The 18,856-nt window shown below is 44.5% G+C and overlaps 2 protein-coding genes across 2 annotated transcripts in view; one reads left to right on the top strand and one right to left on the bottom strand.

Moving 5' to 3' along the window:
* LOC310762420 (glucose-dependent insulinotropic receptor-like) overlaps positions 1-18,856 on the bottom strand; it is a 153,137-nt gene that overhangs the window by 48,130 nt on the left and 86,151 nt on the right. The window lies entirely within an intron of this gene.
* MINDY4B (MINDY family member 4B) overlaps positions 1-18,856 on the top strand; it is a 30,383-nt gene that overhangs the window by 5,904 nt on the left and 5,623 nt on the right. The window contains exons 3-9 of the mRNA XM_083613434.1: positions 402-575; positions 2,100-2,219; positions 4,069-4,163; positions 7,266-7,431; positions 9,806-9,871; positions 11,679-11,749; positions 18,222-18,294. Coding sequence (XP_083469560.1) covers positions 402-575; positions 2,100-2,219; positions 4,069-4,163; positions 7,266-7,431; positions 9,806-9,871; positions 11,679-11,749; positions 18,222-18,294 — 765 coding nt within the window. The remainder of the gene's footprint in view (positions 1-401; positions 576-2,099; positions 2,220-4,068; positions 4,164-7,265; positions 7,432-9,805; positions 9,872-11,678; positions 11,750-18,221; positions 18,295-18,856) is intronic.

Raw genomic sequence — 18,856 nt, forward strand, 5'->3', positions numbered from 1 at the left:
TACCTGGAAGTAAGTCCCACAGGTTTCAGTGGAATTCACTTATAAGGAAATATGCTTACTAACACAACAGGTATCAAATGGCTAACTTTGTAAGCTGTAGTCTCTGCAAACCTACTGGCACTTGTTCCCTTTAAACACCTTGCACTGTTTTTAAATGATGTATTAACTTATGTGCACCAAAAAGAGAGTTATATTCTTGACAGACTGGTTTGAAACAATACTGAAACCTTTCGTCTCCTTGCAGATACAAACCATGTTATGGGACGGGGTTTTGTGCAGTTCCTTCATTTTAGGAGAACGTTTGGTATTAAAAAAAAGTCAGAAAAGGTGGAGCCTGACACGTACGTATTTAGGGATATGCCATACAGCTTGTTTTCTGTTTGTTTATATTGTTTATATAGAAGTGCCAAGACCACAAATCGGAGGACGACAAAGAGGACGCAGCTGCAGCGTCGCAAATGACAAACCCCCTAAAGCAAAGCCGTTTCCCATCCAATATTCTTTATTCGATTCCCAAAGCTCTCATCGTCTCATCGAACCTCGGAGGGCGGCCCATCTCACTGGAAATGGCAGTGGTAAGCGGACCTTGTCAATTAAGTATGAGATGAAACTTAATCTCGCCAGAATTAAAGAGACACAGAAATCTTATCCAGGAGCACTGTTGGAATCAAGGCTGCAGTTGGCTGCTGTCAGAAATAATTTAAAAGGGATATAGTGGGGATTGGCTGTTTGGAATGGTTTTCAAGGCTGCTACTGGCCCCTGAATGTACACAACAGATCCTGCACTAGGTATTAAGCAATACAGATATGATGTGATATTTAACTTCCTTGTTCCAATTCTACTGGTGGCTCCCTGTGTTGTATCCAGGGCTAGAGGAGAAATTCAAGCCCTAAACAACAGTGTCAGAGAGCCAGTCGAACGCTGCCTCTGAAAATGGCTCCATTTGTGAATAGCCATTGATCGATAGACCTCCTGACAGATAACTCTCCACAAATTTATCTAATTCTTTCTTAAAGCCATCCAAGCTGGTTGCCATCGCTGCATCTTGTGGCAACAAATCCCATTAATTAATTTTGTTTTGCATGAAGAAGTACTTTCTTTGATCTGCCCCAAAACTGCTGCCAATTAATTTAGTCGGGTGACCTAGGGTTCTGGTTTTATCAGAAGTCATCACTTTCTTCACAACTGCTTAGGTGAGCTGTAGTAGAAAACCTGTCCCAAGCAATTTTTTTATTAAGAAGCACTAAACATTCTCCTTGATTATGTTTTCCTCAAAGCACATTGGGAACCATTTATGCAGCCATCTTTTGTGCAAAATGGGTGTGGGTGTGATTATTATTCTGTTTGCTTATTTATTTACTTACTGGTTACAAGTTGGTAACCAGTTATTGGTTACCAAGTGACTTGCATTTAAAAACATAAACACCAATACATTATACCATAAAAGAAAAAAGAAAGAAAAGTCATATAAAAAAATAGTATGCTTATAGTTCAAATTATAGTATGTTTATAGTTCATATCCCTCCATAGTTGTCCTTTCTGTAAACTGAAATGTCCCAAATACATTAACATTAGCAATGTTTCAACTGTGTATTGGAGGTTCATGAGCTGCAGTGAGATGATTTGTGAAAAGCTTGCAGGACATGCAAGTATATTTGTACTAATTGCCCCTGCACTTAATTCATTTTTTTTTCCTCGCCACTGATAATGGAGACTGAGGACATTTTGACCAGGGCCAGAAAGTTATCGAGAAGTTAACAAAATCCTGTCTGGAGGCTATGATTCTCATATTGCACCACTGGCTTTGACAATGAAACTGTAAAGATGGTTTCAGAATATGAGTTTATGTATGTGCTCTGATTTGTAGTACAAATACAATTTCAGGTGATCTGCCAAGAACCACAGTGATTTTCATGTCATCCATGGAGAAAGGGGTGGCATTTAAGAACAGTCGCCTTAACTGTTCCTCATTCGGAAAGTGGCCCAGTTCCCTGATCATTGTGGTAAATGCCTGTTTCGTTCAGAGGAAGCCAAGAATATTACCTTTCTTTTAATAAAGACCATATTTTTGTTTCTGTTTAATTCTTACCATTTCAAGGGACTACGGAGGATGTTATTTGGAAGCACATATCAAGTCTTCAGCTATGAATGGAAAAGAGCGTATTTCAGATTCCACGAGCCTTATACTGATTTGGCCTACGCACTGGAGACAGATAAGGTAATAATACCTGGCAGCCATTTTTATACTGGTAATCGTGCAGCATGGATCAGACCAATCCCAGCCCAGTCATGTGCTCCCTGGATGTTCAAGGGCAAAATCACAATCTATCTGCTTCAGTTGACCCCTGTCTAAAGTGGCTATTGGCGTTGCCTCCTTTGCAGGATGGTGATAATGTAAGTGGATTGTAAACCCCTTTCCTTATCAAGGGAGTTATACCAGGTATCAAACAGAAGTGACATAGAGCTGGTTTACACAGCAGCATATGACTTGCCCTCAACCTCCATATGTACAGAAGCTTCCAATTGCCTAAAACAGCTATATGCTCTGAAAGTTGCCATAGTAGGCCCCAACCTAGCCTTAATACAGCTGCCCTGCTGTATTAAGCCCAGTCCTTGGTCTCTTGTAGGCATTGCAGGAAAGGGGGAGGGATGCCCGACACATTTTAATCACACAACATACTTGAATTATACCACAACAATCAGTAGCAGCCAGTGTGTGTCACAAGGTGGGGCTGCCCTCCCGGCAGCAGCGTTGTTGCTGCTTACCTGAGCCAAGGTGCTGGCAAGGTTAGGGCGGCGTGGTTGCATGGATAGGACTGCCACGACTGATCTGGCCCTGACCATGGGTCGGCAAACTAAGGTCCGTGGGCTGGATCAGGCCCAACTGTCTTATAAATCCAGCCCGCGAATGGTCTGGGAATTGCCCCGTGGCTTGTCAGCACGCGGATTGCCAGTGCGCACATTCTTTCCCTCTCCCTCACACGGCAGAAGCGCCTCCTCCTCCTCCCTCCCTCCTCCTGGCTTCTCCCCCGCCCTGCCTAGAGGAGGAAGGGGGCTGGGCTTTGTTGGTGCCAGCTCTTCCCCAGAGCCCTTTTGTGCGCCACTCACCTTTGTCAGGCTGCATTTTAATATTTTAATGTTGTATTTTAATCTTGTTTTTTAAGTTGTATTTCAATCAATTGTTTTTATATCGGGTGTTAGCCACCCTGACCCCGGTTTTGGCTGGGGAGGGTGGTTTATAAATAAATGATTATTGTTGTTGTTGTTATTGGTTTTTTTATTATTATTATTAATATTATCATTATCATCATCATCCCTCCACTGCAGCTGCCAGCCCCTGCTGCTCGCAAAACACAGGAGCCACGGTTGGCTGAGCGCCCCTCTCAAGTGGCCACCATTTAAAGCAGAGCCTCTTCGGAACCATTTCACGCACTGCTCATCATCCCTCATTCATATTCCCCCCCCAAAAAAATATAGTCTGGCCCCCAACAAGGTCTGAGGGACAGTGGACTGGCCCTCTGCTGAAAAAGTTTGAGGACCCCTGGCCCTGACTTTGCCATTGCTCTGCCTCCGGCCTGTCCAGATAAACAGCAGTGATACAGGCGTTGGGAGGGTCACCCGATCACACGTGCCACTATTGGCATGGGTAAATGTATGTCGTAATTTACACAGCGCTTAAAAGGTAAAGGTAAAGGTACCCCTGACCATTAGATACAGTCGTGGATGACTCTAGGGTTGCGGTGCTCATCTTGCTCTATAGGCCGAGGAAGCTGGCGTTTGTCCGCAGACAGCTTCCAGGTCATGTGGCCAGCATGACTAAGCCGCTTCTGGTGAACCAGAGCAGCGTATGGAAACACCATTTACCTTCCCGCCAGAGCGGTACCTATTTATCTACTTGCACTTTGTCGTGCTTTCTAACTGCTAGGTGGGCAGGAGCAGGGACCGAGCAATGGGAGCTCACCCCGTCGCGGAGATTTGAACCGCCGACCTTCTGATCAGCAAGCCCTAGGCTCTATGGTTTAGACCACAGTGCCACCCGCTTACGCTGTGTAAATGCTTTCTTTCAGGGAGGAGCAGTAGCTGTTCAGATGGCTGTTCAAGTGAACATCATTAAATACTTGTTGTTTGTACAAAATAAAGAAGAAAATATGCACCTACAAAGGTAAGGATGGGCCGGAGAGATATTTGCTTAAGCTGCATGGGTTTTAGGGCTCCATAAGGTGGGTTCCCAGACCACCTCCCATATGTGGCCCAGTGAATCTAGCTGTAGATTCACAGTGCCTCCCAATGCTTGAAAGCCAAGGAGCTGTTTTGTAGTCTTTCACAGGGAGATACTGTGGAACGCAAGCTGGTGTTGGATTCCAACCCCTGTCAGCCCCAGCCAACATGGTCAATGCTCAGGGATCATGGCAGCTGTACTCAGTGGTGCAGCTGGGAATTTTTTATTCCATGGACTTATACCCTTACAGGGTAAGGGGTCTCTAGATCAGGCTTCCTCAACCTCGGCCCTCCAGATGTTTTGAGACTACAGTTCCCATCATCCGCGACCACTGGTCCTGCTAGCTAGGGATCATGGGAGTTGTAGGCCAAAAACATCTGGAGGGCCAAGGTTGAGGAAGCCTGCTCTAGATGGTCACGTGTATTACGTCGGCTGTGAAGCCCTACATAAAAGTACAGTGGTACCTCGGGTTAAGTACTTAATTTGTTCCGGAGGTCTGTACTTAACCTGAAACTGTTCTTAACCTGAAGCACCACTTTAGCTAATGGGGCCTCCTGCTGCTGCCATGCCACCGGAGCACAATTTCTGTTCTCATCCTGAAGCAAAGTTCTTAACCCGAAGCACTATTTCTGGTTTAGCGGAGTCTGTAACCTGAAGCGTATGTAACCTGAAGCGTATGTAACCCGAGGTACCACTGTAAAACAACAATGGTGCTGCACCTCTGTGAGTCGTTGCAGGAGGCTCCACCAATAATTAGCATTAAACTGGAGAGCATACTTCTCTTCTCAGTGTGCAGATGTAAAACAGAAGCTCCAAGAGGGAGACATGGGTTGGATGAGAAATCCAAAAGAAGCACTGGAGAATGGAGAGATGCAGAATGCCTCTGCGTTCCCAACAGTGGGAAAGGAGAGCTGAAAATAATGCAAATATATTTCACACCTGGCAACCAATGCACCCATTGGATTTCAGATAGTACATGGGTAGACGAGTTGAAAAAGCCCAGGAATCATAGAATCATAGAATCATAGAGTTGGAAGAGACCACAAGGGCCATCGAGTCCAACCCCCTGCCAAGCAGGAAACACCATCAGAGCACTCCTGACATATGGTTGTCAAGCCTCTGCTTAAAGACCTCCAAAGAAGGAGATTCCACCACACTCCTTGGCAGCAAATTCCACTGTCGAACAGCTCTTACTGTCAGGAAGTTCTTCCTAATGTTTAGGTGGAATCTTCTTTCTTGTAGTTTGGATCCATTGCTCCGTGTCCGCTTCTCTGGAGCAGCAGAAAACAACCTTTCTCCCTCCTCTATGTGACATCCTTTTATATATTTGAACATAGCTATCATATCACCCCTCAATCTCCTCTTCTCCAGGCTAAACATGCCCAGCTCCCTTAGCCATTCCTCATAAGGCATCGTTTCCAGGCCTTTGACCATTTTGGTTGCCCTCCTCTGGACACGTTCCAGTTTGTCAGTGTCCTTCTTGAACTGTGGTGCCCAGAACTGGACACAGTACTCCAGGTGAGGTCTGACCAGAGCAGAATACAGTGGCACTATTACTTCCCTTGATTTAGATGCTATACTCCTATTGATGCAGCCCAGAATTGCATTGGCTTTTTTAGCTGCCGCATCACACTGTTGGCTCATGTCAAGTTTGTGGTCAACCAAGACTCCTAGATCCTTTTCACATGCACTGCTCTCAAGCCAGGTGTCACCCATCTTGTATTTGTGCCTCTCATTTTTTTTGCCCAAGTGCAATACTTTACATTTCTCCCTGTTAAAATTCATCTTGTTTGTTTTGGCCCAGTTCTCTAATCTGTCAAGGTTGTTTTGAAGTGTGATCCTGTCCTCTGGGGTGTTAGCCACCCCTCCCAGTTTGGTGTCATCTGCAAATTTGATCAGGATGCCCTTGAGTCCATCATCCAAGTCGTTGATAAAGATGTTGAATAAGACCGGGCCCAAGACAGAACCCTGTGGACACAAATTTTCACATCCCTCTAGTGGTTATATGGTGGATCATTTACCAGATGTAATGTATTCAGTGTTAACTCTGGAACTGAATACTCGATTCTGACCAAATTAAGCCTCCTGATGTATATTTTGCTCGATCAAATGGGGTCTGCTTTTGCTGCCCTGATGGTAAGCACATTTACTTAGGATTAAGCAGCCTTGTCTTGTAGAAAAGGATAATATACGTTCAAAGTAAAAATAAATAAAATGAACATCTATAGCAGGCATCAGCAAACTCTGGCCCTCCAGATGTTTGGGACTACAATTCCCATCATCCCTAACTAACAGGACCAGTGGTCAGGGATGATGGGAATTATAGTCCCAAACATCTGGAGGGCCAGAGTTTGCCCATGTAAATCTAGAGCTGTGTAAATGCCTGGCTGCCCCACTGCTGACCTACAAAAAGTAAGGATGCTACAGTGATGAGTGTCAGCCCTGGTGGGCCCTAGCATGGCATAGCTGTCAAGCATCCCTTATTTGGCGGGACAGTCCCTTATCCCAGCGCCATGTCCCGCTGCTGTCCCTTATTGATTATGTCCCTTAAATAAGCTACTGAAGGTAATGGGGCCCTTTCTATGTCCAGCTGTCCTTTGTCAACAACAAATTGTTGCTGTTTTTGTGTGTGTTTTTTGTGCTATATGGTAATTTATGGACCTAATAGGTATCTAAAGCCATTTGCACGCAACAAAATATGCATTTTATCAAAGTAATTGTTGATCCCTTATTTTGGCTGCTGATCCCTTATTTTTGAGGCTGCTGGTCCCTTATTTTCAAATCTGTAAGTTGACAGCTATGTAGCATGGCTGTGCCCAGGTGTGAATGCCTTGGACTGTTTGCTACTGCATTTGTCACATGGCATTCTCTGGGTGGTCATTGGGGTGGAATCCTGCACTGCAATGGCCTGGGTTTAGCCCTGTGGTCCAGCCCTAGCTGCACCATTGTCAACAATGTCTTGGGGCTGACAGTTTTCCTGTTCCTGGACTATGGATTGCTAGCGTCTCTCTCTCACACAGTCTCTTTTTCTATCTGTCTTTGCAGTTTATGTGAAATAAGCCAAAAAGAACAAGAAAAGGCTCTTGCAGCAGCCTTGGCTGATATTCTGTGGGTAGCAGGAGAAGGTCAGAAAGCTACTGTCTGCCTTGTCACCAGTGATACTTATTTTACTCCCAGTATAGACTACAAAGCGGATCACTTTACTGAAAGAGTAAGTAAAAGAAGCTATGCTTTAAAAGACACAATATTTGCAAGGGGGAATTGTTGGGTTTGATTCTAAAAACTAAGAAACAGAAAAACCCCAGAAACACGAGGACTGTTGTATGTTGTGGTACAAACAACAAGCACATAAAGATCCACTTCACAGCCAGAGACTGGCTGAGATGTGCTGGCCAAGAAAAACCAAAAGCATTGTGTGAATCGAGGTGCTATAATTCTTTCTTTTATTAGACGCCATAAAGAGAACCAAGGAACTCCGAACACAGAGAAAATAAGTTAAATTTAGCATAGTTTATTGAGCTATCCTATGTGTGCAGTTAAATATCTTGAGGCCTGACCAGATGTTTCAGTGAAAGTAGATCAATAGAGTAGTATTTGGGATGGGTGCCACATGTAATGTGATCAAACTGGTCTGTAACACATTTGTCTGTGTGTGGAATCTCCGGGACGAAGATTTTCATATTCAAATCTCCCAAGCAGGCACAAGGTAAAACAGGTTTTGATGTATAGCTCAATGAAAATGTTGGCTCTGGGCTCATCCAGAGGACCTATTTATTGAGCATTCATCCAGATTTGCTTACACAAAGCTTATGCAGCTGAAATTCTACTCAGTCTTTACTGAGCATTTGTTAGTATTTGTTTGCAGGGAGATTATACAACAATGAGAATTCCTCCTGCATTCACCCTGACTTGGCTTCAGGGTCTTCATATGTCTTCCTGTTTATCATTTATTCATTCCAAACTTCTCAGTGCATTTCCCTGTTACTTTCCTAACCACGAAAAGATTTTTTTTTCCATTATGCTTGGGCAACAGAGCACTTCTATTGTGAAAATCTAAATTTCCCAGAATGCACCCGAATCCCTCCTATAATATGGCACCCCTAGAATGTGGCAACTGTAGAAAAGGCAAATTAGGAAAGGATTTTTTTTTTAATGCAACTACCGGCATTGTCATGCCTTTCTAGAAATCTATGGACCTACCACAATCGAAATCCTGTGTACGGTTCTGGCTCCAAATCCTAAAGAGAATATTGTGGGTCTGCAAGACCAGCTGGTACCCATTGGGACTAGTAGGTCAGAGGGCAGGGCAACAGGTAAAAGCAGAGCCGATGACAGGTGCAAACAGCTGATTATTGGTTTTGTCCCCATCCTCCTCCCTGTTGATTAAGGAGGAAGAAGCTTGAAATATACTCGGAGTGGAGAGTGGATTTCATGCTCTTTATTCAGCTCATAGTGGTGAGGAGGAATGGAAGTTCCCCCAGAATGTCTGCTTTATATACATTATTTACACAATGGGCCCCACGTGATTGGCTAATTCCAGAATTCTCCTGTAGGCCAATCAGGTTGCGGATTCACTTCCACCTGGAGCTGGATTGGGTGGCTCCTGTGGACCAATCAGACTGCTGCATTCTGAATCCTATTGTTCTAGGACCAATCAGACTGCTGCATTTTGGATCCTATTCAACTCAGTACATAACAAAGCTGATAGGAAGTGTCTGGATTGGCTACTAGTATGGAGGCAGAGAGGTGCAGGCTGGCTAAGAGCAAGCTGAAGATGGAGGGGCAGTGCGCCATTTGCCCTGCTAGACCAACCTGCACTAGGGGAAGCCGACATTATTAGGGGACTGAAGCAACTCTTTGAGGAAGTATGATGGCTAGGGCATGAGTAAGAATAGAGAAAGTAAAAAGGGGGAAAGCTCCCTCTCTCAAGATACCAGACCCTGGAGTCATCCAATGAAGCTGAACAGTGGGAGATTCAGCAGAGACAAAAGGAAGTACTGGCACCAAATTCGATACCAGATGTGATGAACATCCATTTGGAACACCAGGGCACTCCTTCTGTCATCCACCCCTCCTTCCCAACTTGCTGTAATTATTTGGAGCTCCAAGGCAGTCAGGGGAGGAGAAGAGATGACAGGACCTGGGAGGGGACGGGCGGGAGAAGTGAGGACTGCCTTGTCTCCTGCCACATTGGTATGTTTAATATTTCCCAGCTTTGAATATGGCTGCCTTGACCCTTATTCCTCCATCCAGCCATCCCTGCACCCCGCTCTATCTCTGGATGGCACTAGAAGGTCCAAGAGAACTCAGGTGCAGATACACGCAGGTACTGCCTGGTTCTAATGCTTCATTATCTCTGTGCAGTAAGGGAGCTGGAGAGCACAGAGCCTTGGCTGAAAGTGAAGCAGTCAGAGTCGTCTTCACAGAGCTTATGTATATGGAAAAGTCTGTTCAGGACAAAATTAAATTTAGGCTAAACTGTGCTCATGTGTAATGGAGATGAATGATGTGATTACTGCACCACCTGACCAGTTTTCCAAAATTTTATTCCTGTGTTGATGGAATTCTTAATGATCATTTTGCAGGTTCAGCTGTTTGACTTTTTTGAGAAGGAAACAGCTCAGCAGTTCCTCTGCGATCACATACACTGTGTAAGTTCAGGGGGGGGGGTATGCAGCGTCTTTACAAATGTGTACTGGTGGCCAAGTTTTATGTGGCTTTTAACAGTACCTACAGGCGGAACTGCACACATGCCTGTTTGCTCATACCTTAGTGCAGCACTGTGTTCAGTGGGGATTATTTCATTTCATTTTTTCATTTCACTTTTAATTTGTATACCATCTTTCTATTTCACAACACCCAAGGCGGTTTACAAGCTGAAGAAACAAGGAATGTACACCTTATAACAATCTAATACAATACAAAAATGTGATAATAAAACATAACTTTAAAATAGTTCTAGATCCAAAGATTCAAAAATTGTTCTGAATCTCATTCTTCAGTAGATGTACTCTCAGATGACTGTAAATGGGGCTGCAGTCTTACTTGTCTTATTATGCAATGTTGTAAAATGGATCTATCTTTTGTTCTGATCCAGCTTTTGGCTGATAAACCTCGACTGCATTTTGAATTGCCTCGTGCATTTAGCACAATGTTCTTTTCCTCATCTCAGTCACCACAGATAGGTACAGCAGGTGGAACCTGCAACAAACCGTTACAGCGTGGAGTGCTGCTGTTTAGGAAGCCAGTCAATGTCAGTATGCCTTTCAACTGATGTGCAGTGACTGGGCTCGATAACTGGTTCTGTCCCAACTCGGCTAGGTGACTGGAGCACTTTCAGAGACCTTCCAATCCTGGAAAGCAGGTCCCAGTGCTCTGGACCCACAAATGTGCATTGTGAGCACCAGACTCATGCAGAGTATAAATAACGCAGAAGCTAGCAGTGAAGCATAACTCCTTTTGTTTCTAATAGCTGCTACAAACTAATGAACTACTGGCTTGCATGAGTGTTACATCTTCCACTCAGCCATCTAGTCACTACATAGATATGACTCTCTCCACACACAGAGTTAGGCAATCAGTCAGGAGTAGAAGAGCGGTTTATGCCCCCTCCTTTCTCAAAACATCGGATCAGGAGATTCTGTCAATGGGAGGGGTGAAAATAACAACAGTCCCTCCCTTCTATTCCCCCTGTTTTCTGTTCTCTTCCCCGCAATTTCAGCCAGCATTCCGTGGCCATTGAGCATGCTCAGTCCTTATTGGGCTTGGGCTTTTTTTCCTTTGCCTGTACGTATTATCTGGACTGGGGTTCTGCAGTTGGGTCCCCCCCCCTTTGCCTGTACGTATTTTCTGCACTGAAAATCCTTGGGGGTTCCCCAAACACAGAAACCTAGAAAGCTGCCTTATCCTGCGTCAGACCATTGCTCCATCTACCTCAGTATTGTCTACACTGATTGGCAGCAGCCCTCCAGGGTTCCAAGCAGGAGTCTTTTTTCCAGACCTGCCTGGAGATCCCAGGGTTTGAACCCGGGACCTTCTGCATGCAACACAGGTGCTCTCCCACTAAGCTATGGCCCCTCCCCAGCTGATGTCTTTATTTTGTGTGTGGGTGGTGCCATTCTGGCTAAATAAGCAACAGCCTGAACTCACAGCCTGAACACCAGAAATCAAGGGGAGGCTCTGAAGATGTGTGTCAACATGAACCTGAGCAGTGGTGGACTTTGGTAATATTGGGCTTGAGCAAAAACAAACGCCCCCCCCCCCCAGTTCTTATTTCCATAATAATTCATTTTGGTACAGTTGTTTTTTATGGATCTTCTCAGTAGTTGCCCATATAAATAGGGTGTTGTTGTTGTTGTTGTGCACCCCCTCGGCTTGGTGCCCTGTGTGAGGAAATTACCTGCACTGCCCTAAATCTGATGCTGACGTGAGTAACATTCATCCTTCTCTTCTAATCAGCTGAACTGTGAAGGAAGTCATGGAGTGATTCTATTTCTGTACAGCTTGCTTTTCTCAAGGACATTTGAAAGGTAACAAAAATGTTCCCCTGCTTTATCAATACCTAGATTTAAATTAAGCAATAAGTCACTGCGTCATCCTTTCTTTCTTCTTATCTTTTTTTAATTTAAGAATAGTTTATTTGCCACAGCATATATTTCAAACATTCTCATAACCTTAAAAACCATAAAATAACAAGTCATGTGCTCCAACCTCATTAAAAGGAAGGGATACATTATATCTGCAACAATTTGAAAGGTTCAAATGTATACTTCAAGTATTCCAAACTATGTTACCCACCCCAAAAACTACTCCCCCATGTGCCTCACTAACTGTGTGTTCAATAAAATTGGTCTCTTGCTGCCTGCAATTTCCATGTTAGCTCTTCCAACAAAGCTGTCTGCCAGACCGCTTCATACCACTTATCCATGATCAACAGTTGCAATGTTTTTCATGTTCTGACCATGGTCGTTCTCGCCGCAGTCAATAACTGGGTTATAAGATCTTTATTTCTAATTCTTGGCGAGTCCTGACTGTACAAATTAAGCAATGTCAGTCCTGGGGACATAGGAACTGTCTGCCTTGTAATCAAAGATATCTCTGCAAAGATATTTTCCCAGAATTTTTCTATTTTTGAACACTCCCATCACGTATGTCTGTTTGTTCCAATAGTGGGACACCCTCTCCAACACATAGGGGAGCTGTTGGGTTTTATATGTTAGACTTCTAGGTGTTAAATATCAGCAATTTGCGATCTTGAGGACTCTTTCTCTTGTCGTTGCCGAAATAATTTATACAGGGCTTTGATCAACAGCCCATTCCATGCCTCTTCCTCAATTTCTAAATCCCAATTTGATTCCCACCATTCTCTCATATTATTCTGGGGAGGGAAATATGCCTCTATAGTTGATATATACAGGGATGATATTAATTCTTTCATTGCTATATTTTCTTCTACTATTATTTTTTTGTATGTGGTTATTAATAATCCCCCCATTAAGTTGTTCTTTAAGTTATTATCATTATGGCAGATACCAGCAGGCAACTGCCCTCATTGTGCAGGCGATGTCAGCAAAGCAGCTTCTTGGACACTAGTTTCTAAGATTTCCTGTGCTAAGGATCTACAGTTCCCAAGTCCCTGATCCCATGGGTGGAGGAAGGGGGCGGTGGGGGCAGGCCGCCCCAGGTGTCACCACTGAGAGGGGTGACAAAATAGTGAGCGGCACTCACTGCGGGGCCTGCAGTGCGCCTGAGCCACGCGTTTCTCCTGGGAGTGACGTGGTGGCTTGGGCGCCCACAGGCTCTGCGCTGCCCCAAACAGTCCGCCCACCACATCCCCCTCAGCTGTAGGGTGTCTGAGTGGGAGGAGGCAGGCAGACTCCTCGGAGGCCTTGTGGGGCACCCTGCCCCGGCTCGCCCCACCCCACGGGCAACTGGCCCTGCCCCCACGGGCAGTTGGACCTACCCTTGGGTGCAGGGTGCGTGCACCACTCCTGGTGCCCAATCGGCTTGCTCGCCCACTGGCTGATCCATGCCGCTATTAAGTGGAACCTTGGTTTTCAAACGTAATCCATTCCAGAAGACCGTTCGACTTCTGAAATGTTCGGAAACTGAAGCATGCCTTTCCGGAAGCATTTACTTACAGAAAACTCAATACGGAAGCCGTGTGGCACGTTTGGGTTCCAAAAAGCATTTGAAAACCGAAGCAGTTATTTCTGGGCATTCGAAAACCGAAACATTCAACTTCCGAAAACTTTCGAAAACTGAGGTTCCACTTTACTATACGCAGTTGCTGCATCTCCTCTGCAGGCAGACGTGCTGTTACATTTGCTGCTAAGCCCTTCAGCTCCTGCCGTGACTCGGCATAGGAGTTTCTGGGTGAATCAGTGCAGCATATGCTGCAAAATGAGGGTCTCAAGTGAGCAGTGATTCTATTGCCCTATGTGGTGAACCCAGTTCCCAATCCTCAAGCTTCCTCATTGAAATCCAGGCTGATGTTGTGACCATACCTGCTTCATTGTAACGTGCCCCCCCCCACCGAATCAGAGATGTTGCTTGCCAAAGGGGACTGGAGTGTGCATGTGTTGTTTCATATTTTGATGGATAGTTCCTTATGAGGGGTGGTATTGAGGATAATGGGTTCTCATGAAGACTCCTTGGATTTAAAATCAATTGGGTATGTTGTAGGAATTTTGAACTCTGCAGAAATCTTTAAAAGACTAAATTCCAAATGTTCAAGCCTTTCTGTGATCCCTTGTTGCTCTTCCATGGGGTGGTCTTTAAAAGAGCCTTTCAGATTCTCCTCCTGGCCACAGTTGTCTTTGGTTAAACCTTCTGATTCCGGCCAGCTGATCAAATCCTCTGAGGAGGGTTTGCTTAAGCTATTTTAAATTCTCATTATTGGTGTCCTGTTGTTGTTGTTGTGATGGCCGGTCGCTTTAGGGCTAGCTAATAATGGCAATATAGTCAAATTTTAAAAAACTCATGTTGGACAAACTCCCTTAGCAGTCAAGATGAGCTTGGCACGTTGTAACATTGTCGGGATTCTGGGACTCCTGAAAGATAGTGAAACTTTCTGTGTTTGTTTGGGGAAGATCAGGGACTCCACATTAACCAGGTCTATATAACCGGCTTGCTCTCCTAATAAAGACCTCATGTGTCTTTTAGCTGATCGAAATGTAGACCAAGGCAGGAATGTGTCTTTATAGGCGCATGTCATAAGGCTGACTTTGTTTGCTTGCAGTACTAAATGTTGCTGCTCTTTCATTTCACTGCCAGACTTCTGGCTTGAGTTCTCTCGAGGTTTGGGACTCATTTTTTGGTTTATCTCTTTAGCTCATGGGTAGTTAGATAGAATAGGGACATACCTTTGAAATCCTGTGACTTCTTGAGTCGGATCTCCCCGCTGAGTGTCCTCATGACCTTACCAATCAAAATATCCATTTTGGAATGTAGTAAATTCAGCGTTTGACAAATAAAATCAATTGTTTTAGCTGTCATTAAAATCAGCTCAGGCAGGTTCTCTGGGCTCGTCTCACCCTTTTGGGGTTCTGAATTTGCCTCATTACAATTGCTGTTGGGCTCCCCAATAATGCTAATTGGATCTTCATGTACTTCAGCTTGCACCACAAAGCGGTTATGAAGGGGGGACTTGTGCAGACTGTTTAGCTGCTGGGGGCGAGTAGTCCTCAATTTCTCTAAAACGTTTGCTGGGCCCCCTGAGGATCCTTCCCAGCAGTTAGTGCACCAGACTGGGATAACAGAGGGTGAGATTGATTGCTTGTGAAATGGGGACCACTTATAAGTGCCATCTCCAACTCCTCAAAATATTTCATCAACAGTGTCTCCAAAAAAATTTGCACATCGCTTGGGAAGACAGGCAAAACTAATGCCAGTGTACTGGAAGAAGCAAAGATCACCAGTGTTGAAACAATGGTTCTTCAACATTAACTTCGTTGAACTGGTCACGTTGTTTGGATGCCTGATTATCGTCTTCCAGAGCAATTACTCTATTCTGAACTTAAAAATGGAAAGCGTAATGCTGGTGGTCAACAAAAGAGATTTAAAGACTCTCTCAAGGCAAATCTTTAAAAATGTAGTATAAACTCCAACAACTGGGAAACACTGGCCTGCGAGCGCTCCAGTTGGAGAACAGTCTTTACCAAAGTTGTCATGAACTTTGAAGACACGCGAAGTCAGGACAAAAAGGGAGAAGCATGCTAAGAGGAAGGAACGCTTGGCAAACCCTCACCATGATCAACTCCCGCCCGAAAACCTATGTCTCCACTGTGGAAGGATGTGTAGACCCAGAATTGCCTCCACAGTCACAGACTCACTGTTAAAACCGTGTTGATGGGAGACAATCTTACTCGGCTACGAGGGATCGCAGAAGGAGAAGGAGAAGGAGAAGGAGAAGGAGAAGGAGAAGGAGAAGGAGAAGGAGAAGAAGAGGAAGAAGAAGAAGAAGAAGAAGAAGAAGAAGAAGAAGAAGAAGAAGAAGAAGAAGAAGAGGAAGAAGAGAGGGTGACTGGAAATTACAGAGCAGCCAGCTTAATAAAGCATAGGGTTACTCTTGCAACATTATTGTTGTGTTTGAGTGGGCTGAACCTCCTGCAATGTCTTATCAGCATAAGTAGTTGAAGCTAAAGCTGCTTGGGTGGCTGGGGTGTGTTTTGACTACTGACGGCTTTATCATCAAAGAATGCTGAATAAATTCCTTTTGACAGCCAAGGCCAGGGAGGCCTAAACTTTGGACAACTGTAAGTCTGAGTATAGACTGAGTGTAAGCTCCCCCCTCTGGATTATTCTGCAGTTACCATCTTCAGTTCAACTAATTATTAGCTTATTTAGCTTATGTAGGTAGCAACTTAAAATTTTAAAGAGGTTTTCTCACCGCTGTTGTATTGCAGTCGCCATCTTTGTAGTGTTACTTCAAAAAAAATATTTTGTCGCCAGCGGCAGGGCAGCTGGACCCTTACAATGCTGGACTGGATGAATCCCAAGCAGGAATTAAGGTTGCTGGAAGAAATATCAACAACCTCAGATATGCTGATGACACAACCTTGATGGCAGAAAGTGAGGATGAATTAAAGAACCTTTTAATGAGGGTGAAAGAGGAGAGCGCAAAATATGGTCTGAAGCTCAACATCAAAAAAACGAAGATCATGGCCACTGGTCCCATCACCTCCTGGCAAATAGAAGGGGGAGAAATGGAGGCAGTGAGAGATTTTACTTTCTTGGGTTCCATGATCACTGCAGATGGTGACAGCAGTCACGAAATTAAAAGACGCCTGCTTCTTGGGAGAAAAGCAATGACAAACCTAGACAGCATCTTAAAAAGCAGAGACATCACCTTGCCGACAAAGGTCCGTATAGTTAAAGCTATGGTTTTCCTAGTAGTGATGTATGGAAGTGAGAGCTGGACCATAAAGAAGGCTGATCACCGAAGAATTGATGCTTTTGAATTATGGTGCAGGAGGAGACTCTTGAGAGTCCCATGGACTGCAAGAAGATCAAACCTCTCCATTCTGAAGGAAATCAGCCCTGAGTGCTCACTGGAAGGACAGATCGTGAAGGTGAGGCTCCAATACTTTGGCCACCTCATGAGAAGAGAAGACTCCTTGGAAAAGACCATGATGTTGGGAAAGATGGAGGACACAAGGAGATTGGGATGACAGAGGACGAGATGGTTGGACAGTGTTTTCAAAGCAACCAGCATGAGTTTGACCAAACTGCGGGAGGCAGTGAAAGACAGGAGTACCTGGCGTGCTCTGGTCCATGGGGTCACGAAGAGTCGGACACGACTAAACGATTAAACAACAACAACAACCAGAGCATAAAGTTTTAGAACGAAGTTAGTGTAAGGCTCAAAACTTAAGGAGAAAGCACGGGGTGGTTCAAAGCTACAAAGTGAACATTTCTCACAAAGCCTTATTTCTGGAGGAGATATTAGAAGTTAATAGGATTGGGACACAATGGAGGGAAGACTGATGGAACTGAGAGATATAAGCTCATTCATTTTGTGACCAGGCATGTTCAATCTACTGCAGGGGGTTGGACTAAATGACTCTTTGGGTCCCTTCCAACTCCACAATTCTACAATTGATATTTCTGTGCAACTTGCAAGCATTGGGTCTGTCATTCTTACTGTGCAGCATACCCATGCAAGCTTTCATTTGGCAGTGGTTTTGGGGGGACCGCGTATAAAATCATGCCTACTCAAGAGGATCTGCTTTAATAGTATTGAATATGATGTTGACCTCAACTCTTGGAAAAGCAAAGTGTGCCTGCGTGCCTTCTTTCTTGTTTTCTTCTGTCAGGCAGGGTGGAGACTAGCAAACAGACGGGCTGGTGCTGTCCACAATTGAAAGTCCAAATTGGCCTATGGGCCCCCAAAAAGATTCGTGGCCCCTGCTCTAACCACTACACCACACTGATTGTGGAACCCATCCTGTGCTGTGGAAACACTATGAGAACATCATCCAGTGCTTCCCATGCCCTCCCACAACAGCTGGGTATAGCATATTCAAATGCATCCCTGTAGTCATCCTGGGATAGTTCAGTTGGTAGAGCATGAGGCTCTTAATCTCTGGGTCGTGGGTTCATGTTCCATGTTGGGTGAAAGATTTCTGCATTGCAGGGGGTTGGACTAGATGACCCCTTGTAGCCCCTTCCAACTCTACAATTCTATCATTCTATGATCCCTGCTCTTCCATCCCTGAGACTGTAAGGTTGTGTCCGAAGTTGTCCAAGTGGGTGGAAAGCTCATGCAGGATATCTCCCCACCCCAACCTCAAAAAAGCCTCTCCAGATTTTCAGGGGAACCTACAAAACTTTTGGGCTGGTGTCTTACGGGGCTGTGACGGGAGAGGGGAGTCCACCTGAAATCGGAGTCTGGCGTTCTGTTAGCAAAACTCTGGCAAGCAGGTTGACAGTGAAGAGTGACTCACGGCACCGAGCAACAATAGGGAACGCTAATTTTGTCTTTGTGCTTTGGTTGGGTAGGCTGCAAAAAGACCTTGACTGTACCACAACTCATCTGTTGCAATGCAGGCTTGGAAGCTTCATCTGCAGACAAGTAGGTGTATCGGGGGGGGGGCACCTGGCTCATGGGGGTGGGTGGGTGTAAGCTGCCGTGTTCTCCCAGCAGTGGCATCGTGCTCGTTGGGATGGAGATGGGCTCAGAGGGAGGCTGTGGTGGGGCAGTCAGAGTTGCAGTGGTCCTGCGAGGCTGCCACTGCTGCTAACCCAGGGCTCTGCTTTTTTTTTTTTTTTTTAGAAAATCTTTATTAATTTTCACATAGACAAATATACACAAGTTACATAACATATAAAACAGAAAGTGATACAAATGAATAGAAACGATGAAATAAGAAAAGATAAAGAAACAAACATAAACAAATACGATATACTACACTTACATGACAGATTAAAATGTATAACTTCCAATAATTCTCATTATACTACTTATATTATCTGTATTCCTTGCACAGATTCATATTATTTTTTTTTTGTATATATATATATATATATATATATATATATATATATATTCCACTATTATATTTCATGTAATTCTTGGTTAACAGTATCACATTTCTGCAAGTATCTTATTGTTCGTACAATACGTTTTTAAAAAT

This window comes from Podarcis filfolensis (assembly GCF_964270895.1).
Source record: "Podarcis filfolensis genome assembly, chromosome: 5".
Lineage (NCBI taxonomy): Eukaryota > Metazoa > Chordata > Lepidosauria > Squamata > Lacertidae > Podarcis > Podarcis filfolensis.